At 42.5% G+C, this 6,533-nt stretch overlaps 1 protein-coding gene across 1 annotated transcript in view; it reads left to right on the plus strand.

The window, feature by feature from the left end:
• Positions 1–6,533, plus strand: part of SLC6A20 (solute carrier family 6 member 20) — a 52,679-nt gene that overhangs the window by 37,303 nt on the left and 8,843 nt on the right. Inside the window, exon 15 of the mRNA XM_058442804.1 lies at positions 234–1,114. Within this exon, the coding sequence (XP_058298787.1) occupies positions 234–383 (150 nt within the window). The 3' untranslated portion in view covers positions 384–1,114. The remainder of the gene's footprint in view (positions 1–233; positions 1,115–6,533) is intronic.

The raw sequence follows: 6,533 nt of genomic DNA on the forward strand, positions 1-6,533 counted from the left end.
GTTCAAGTAGTTACTATTATTCCTAGTTTATGGAAGAAAAAGAAGGTGAGGGCAGTTAGGCTCCTGGCACATTTGCTAGTGAATTGCAGAGCCGGTGGCCCCAGGAGTGAGGACACCGGCCCCACATGCTCTCTGCCCAAGTCACGTCGCCTCCCCATCACGGATGGGCCCTGAGGCCCAGGGGCAGTGCTCTCAGCAAGTGCTCTCTGCTGACACTCAGTCTCTCCTTTCAGGGCCAGCTCGTGACCAAAGATTACCCGGCCTATGCACTGGCTGTCATCGGGCTGCTTGTGGCCTCCTCCACCATGTGCATCCCCCTGGCGGCCCTGGGGACTTTTGTTCGGCGTCGCCTCAAGAGGGGAGACGCAGCCCCCGTGGCCTGAGATGTGGGCTTCCCAGCCGCTCATGGTTTTACAGATACTATTTACAGGCAGAAACTCCTCCGCTGCTTTTTCAAATGCTTAAGCCAGGAGTGCTCAGCCCGTCAACTTCCTGAGTGTCTAAAGAAGATGAGGAAGGTGTGCAGGAAGAAAACTCCCTTGGGAGAACGCACACCCTCCCAAGGTGGCTGTTCCTCCCCGTCACCTGCCTCCTCATCATCGAAGGGGGCGGGCTATGAAAGCCAGTCTCAAAGATAACTGCATCCTTCATTCCAGGAAAGTCCTAGAATTAGGGACATCACAAACTGAAATATGACTATAATTCTTATGGGGCCAAATTTAAGCAATTTTTGTTTTTGGCTGAAGAGATACCAAAATATTAGAGGACAAATATTTTTAGATCCATTTAAGGAGTTTTGAAGTGCTTAAGATGACATGTTTGTCAGTGGTGCAAAATTAATTCTCTTCTTTTTTGAGTTGTAGTGAATATGCAATTTCTGTGTTCCCCTTCCACCCTTTAAATCTTAGGATGACAAGTTATAAAGAAAGAAGATCTTTGTTTGGGACCCCCCAATCCTTTCTCTAAGGTCTCTGACAGTGGGCCCAGGACCAGACCTCTCTACGAAAAATGGCCCCAACTACAGTTTGCAACCCCAAACCACATTAGAAGTCTGTGCAGACATCCCTCCATGGTGTCTTGGTGCATTGGAAAAGGAGTCAGGAGCCACTGTGAGGTGAGAATGAAAGTGGATCTCAGCTGGGCACGGTGGCACACGCCTGTAATCCCAGCACCTTGGGGGTCAAGGCGGGTGGATCACTTGAGGTCAGGCGTTGGAGGCCAGCCTGGCCAACATGGCGAAACCCCATTTCTACTAAAAATACAAAAAAATCAGCTGGAAGTGGTGGCACAGGCCTGTAATCCCAGCTACTCTGGCTGCTGAGGCACAAGAATCATTTGAACTTAGGAGGTGGCGGTTGCAGTGAGCCGAGATCATGCCACTCTACTCCAGTCTGGGTGATAGAGCAAGACTCTGACTCAAAAAAAAAAAAAAAAGTGGATCTGACTTTCCCATAGGCTTAATATTACATTTGGACATCGTGGCCAACTCTAACAAGACCACAAATACCACTTACAATTAATTTTAAATTATTCATCTGTACATAAGTTTTCTAAAATGTATATAATTCAAACAGTGCATCTTGTAACTGAAGACATACCATATCTATGATATCGCATTAGTCCATGTGGGGAAAAGAAAGATCAGATTATTACTGTGCCTATGTAGAAAAGGAAGATATAAGAAACTCCATTTTGATCTGTACTAAGAAAAATTGTTTCTGCTTTGACATGCTGTTAACCTGTAACTTTAGCCCCAACCCTGTACTCACAGAAACGTGCTGTAATGAATCCAAGTTTAATGGATTTAGGGCCGTGCAGGATGTGCCTTGTTAACAATATGTTTGCAGGCAGTATGCTTGGTAGAAGTCATTGCCATTTTCCATTCTCGATTAACCAGGGACACAATGCACTGCGGAAAGCTGCAGGGCCCTCTGCCCAAGAAAGCCTGGGTATTGTCCAAGGTTTCCCCCCACTGAGACAGCCTGAGATATGGCCTCATGGGAAGGGAAAGACCCGACCGTCCCCCAGCCCGACACCTGTAAAGGGTCGGTGCTGAGGAGGAATAGTGAAAGAGGGAGGCCTCTTTGCAGTTGAGATAAGAGGAAGGCTTCTGTCTCCTGCTCGTCCCTGGTAATGGAATGTCTTGGTGTAAAGCTGACCATTCCCATTCGTTCTATTCTGAGATAGGAGAAAACCGCCCTGTGGCTGGAGGCAAGATATGCTGGCAGCAATACTGCTCTGTTACTCCTTGCTACACTGAGATGTTTGGCTAAAGAGAAACATAAATCTAGCCTACGTGCACATCCGGGCACAGTACCTTTCCTTGAACTTATTCATGATACAGATTCCTTTGCTCACATGTTTCCCTGCTGACCTTCTCCCCACCTGTTGCCCTGCTACACTCCCCTCGCTAGGATAGTAAAAATAATGATCAATAAATACTGAGGGAACTCAGAGGCCAGCGCCGGCGCGGGTCCTCCATATGCTGAGCGCCGGTCCTGGGCCCACTGTTCTTTCTCTATACTTCGTCTCTGTGTCTTATTTCTCTTCTCAAAAAAAATTTTCTTTTAACTTCAATAAAGTAGGTCAAGGTTACCCCTAAAGTGAGCGAGTCCATTCCTGCTCTAACGTCCAGTGCTTCCTTGAGATCATGGAATTCTAGAGAGTTTCTGTGGATATATTCGCACAGATATCTTTGAAGACACACTCACTTGGGACATTGGCCAGAGATGTCTTTTTTATTTTTTATTTTTTTTTCCTTTTTTTTTTTTTATTATACTTTAGGTTTTAGGGTACATGTGCACAATGTGCAGGTTTGTTACATATGTATCCATGTGCCACGTTGATTTCCTGCACCCATTAACTCGTCATTTAGCATTAGGTATATCTCCTAATGCTGTCCCTCCCCCCTCCCCCACCCCACAACAGTCCCCGGAGTGTGATGTTCCCCTTCCTGTGTCCATGAGTTCTCATTGTTCAATTCCCACCTATGAGTGAGAACATGCGGTGTTTGGTTTTTTGTCCTTGCAATAGTTTACTGAGAATGATGTTTTCCAGTTTCATCCATGTCCCTACAAAGGACACGAACTCATCATTTTTTATGGCTGCATAGTATTCCATGGTGTATATGTGCCACATTTTCTTAATCCAGTCTATCGTTGTTGGACATTTGGGTTGGTTCCAACTCTTTGCTATTGTGAATAGTGCCGCAGTAAACATACGTGCGCATGTGTCTTTATAGCAGCATGATTTATAGTCCTTTGGGTATATACCCAGTAATGGGATGGCTGGGTCAAATGGTATTTCTAGTTCTAGATCCCTGAGGAATCGCCACACTGACTTCCACAATGGTTGAACTAGTTTACAGTCCCACCAACAGTGTAAAAGTGTTCCTACTTCTCCACATCCTCTTCAGCACCTGTTGTTTCCTGATTTTTTTAATGATGGCCATTCTAACTGGTGTGAGATGGTATCTCACTGTGGTTTTGATTTGCATTTCTCTGATGGCCAGTGATGATGAGCATTTCTTCATGTGTTTTTTGGCTGCATAAATGTCTTCTTTTGAGAAGTGTCTGTTCATGTCCTTCACCCACTTTTTGATGGGGTTGTTTGTTTTTTTCTTGTAAATTTGTTTGAGTTCATTGTAGATTCTGGATATTAGCCCTTTGTCAGATGAGTAGGTTGCAAAAATTTTCTCCCATTCTGTAGGTTGCCTGTTCACTCTGATGGTAGTTTCTTTTGCTGTGCAGAAGCTCTTTAGTTTAATTAGATCCCATTTGTCAATTTTGGCTTTTGTCGCCATTGCTTTTGGTGTTTTAGACGTGAAGTCCTTGCCCATGCCTATGTCCTGAATGGTATTGCCTAGGTTTTCTTGTAGGATTTTAATGGTTTTAGGTCTAACATGTAAGTCTTGAATCCATCTTGAATTAATTTTTGTATAAGGTGTAAGGAAGGGATCCAGTTTCAGCTTTCTACATATGGCTAGCCAGTTTTCCCAGCACCATTTATTAAATAGGGAATCCTTTCCCCATTTCTTGTTTTTGTCAGGTTTGTCAAAGATCAGATAGTTGTAGCTATGCGGCATCATTTCTGAGGGCTCTGTTCTGTTCCATTGATCTATGTCTCTGTTGTGGTACCAGTACCATGCTGTTTTGGTTACTGTAGCCTTGTAGTATAGTTTGAAGTCAGGTAGGGTGATGCCTCCAGCTTTGTTCTTTTGGCTTAGGATTGACTTGGTGATGCGGGCTCTTTTTTGGTTTCATATGAACTTTCAAGTAGTTTTTTCCAATTCTGTGAAGAAAGTCATTGGTAGCTTGATGGGGATGGCATTGAATCTATAAATTACCTTGGGCAGTATGGCCATTTTCACGATATTGATTCTTCCAACCCATGAGCATGGAATGTTCTTCCATTTGTTTGTATCCTCTTTTATTTCATTGAGCAGTGGTTTGTAGTTCTCCTTGAAGAGGTCCTTCTCATCCCTTGTAAGTTGGATTCCTAGGTATTTTATTCTCTTTGAAGCAATTGTGAATGGGAGCTCACTCATGATTTGGCTCTCTGTCTGTCTGTTATTGGTGTACAGGAATGCTTGTGATTTTTGTACATTGATTTTGTATCCTGAGACTTTGCTGAAGTTGCTAATCAGCTTAAGGAGATTTTGGGCTGAGACAATGGGGTTTTCTAGATATACAATCATGTCATCTGCAAACAGGGACAATTTGACTTCCTCTTTTCCTAATTGAATACCCTTTATTTCCTTCTCCTGCCTGATTGCTCTGGCCAGAACTTCCAGCACTATGTTGAATAGGAGTGGTGAGAGAGGGCATCCCTATCTTGTGCCAGTTTTCAGAGGGAATGCTTCCAGTCTTTGCCCATTCAGTATGATATTGGCTGTGGGTTTGTCATAGATAGCTCTTATTATTTTGAGATACGTCCCATCAATACCTAATTTATTGAGAGTTCTTAGCATGAAGGGTTGTTGAATTTTGTCAAAGGCCTTTTCTGCATCTATTGAGATAATCATGTGGTTTTTGTCTTTGGCTCTGTTTATATGCTGGATTACATTTATTGATTTGCGTATGTTGAACCAGCCTTGCATCCCAGGGATGAAGCCCACTTGATCATGGTGGATAAGCTTTTTGATGTGCTGCTGGATTCGGTTTGCCAGTATTTTATTGAGGATTTTTGCATCAATGTTCATCAAGGATATTGGTCTGAAATTCTCTTTTTTGGTTATGTCTCTGCCAGGCTTTGGTATCAGGACGATGCTGGCTTCATAAAATGTGTTAGGGAGGATTCCCTCTTTTTCTATCGATTGGAATAGTTTCAGAAGGAATGGTACCAGTTCCTCCTTGTACCTCTGGTAGAATTCGGCTGTGAATCCATCAGGTCCTGGACTCTTTTTGGTTGGTAAGCTATTTATTATTGCCACAATTTCAGAACCTGTTATTGGTCTATTCAGAGATTCAACTTCTTCCTGATTTAGTCTTGGGAGCATGTATTTGTCGAGGAATTTATCCATTTCTTCTAGATTTTCTAGTTTATTTGCATAGAGGTGTTTGTAGCATTCTCTGATGGTAGATTGTATTTCTGTGGGATCAGTGGTGATATCCCCTTTTTCATTTTTTATTGCATCTATTTGATTCTTCTCTCTTTTCTTCTTTATTAGTCTTGCTAGCAGTCTATCAATTTTGTTGATCTTTTCAAAAAACCAGCTCCTGGATTCATTAATTTTTTTGAAGGGTTTTTTGTGTCTCTATTTCCTTCAGTTCTGCTCTGATTTTAGTTATTTCTAGCCTTCTGCTAGCTTTTGAATGTGTTTGCTCTTGCTTTTCTAGTTCTTTTAATTGTGATGCTAGGGTGTCAATTTTGGATCTTTCCTGCTTTCTCTTGTGGGCATTTAGTGCCATAAATTTCCCTCTACACACTGCTTTGAATGTGTCCCAGAGATTCTGGTATGTTGTGTCTTTGTTCTTGTTGGTTTCAAAGAACATCTTTATTTCAGCCTTCATTTCATTATGTACCCAATAGTCATTCAGGAGCAGGTTGTTCAGTTTCCATGTAGTTGAGCGGTTTTGAGTGAGTTTCTTAATCCTGAGTTCTAGTTTGATTGCACTGTGGTCTGAGAGACAGTTTGTTATAATTTCTGTTCTTTTACATTTGCTGAGGAGAGCTTTACTTCCAACTATGTGGTCAATTTTGGAATAGGTGTGGTGTGGTGCTGAAAAAAATGTATATTCTGTTGATTTGGGGTGGAGAGTTCTGTAGCTGTCTATTAGGTCCACTTTGTGCAGAGCTGAGTTCAATTCCTGGATATCCTTGTTAACTTTCTGTCTCGTTGATCTGTCTAATGCTGACAGTGGGGTGTTAAAATCTCCCATTATTATTGTGTGGGAGTTTAAGTCCCTTTGTAGGTCACTCAGGACTTGCTTTATGAATCTGGGTGCTCCTGTGTTGGGTGCATATATATTTAGGATAGTTAGCTCTTCTTGTTGAATTGATCCCTTTACCATTATGTAATGGCCTTCTTTGTC

The sequence above is a fragment of the Hylobates moloch genome, unplaced genomic scaffold (genome assembly GCF_009828535.3).
Source record: "Hylobates moloch isolate HMO894 unplaced genomic scaffold, HMol_V3 SCAFFOLD_8, whole genome shotgun sequence".
Lineage (NCBI taxonomy): Eukaryota > Metazoa > Chordata > Mammalia > Primates > Hylobatidae > Hylobates > Hylobates moloch.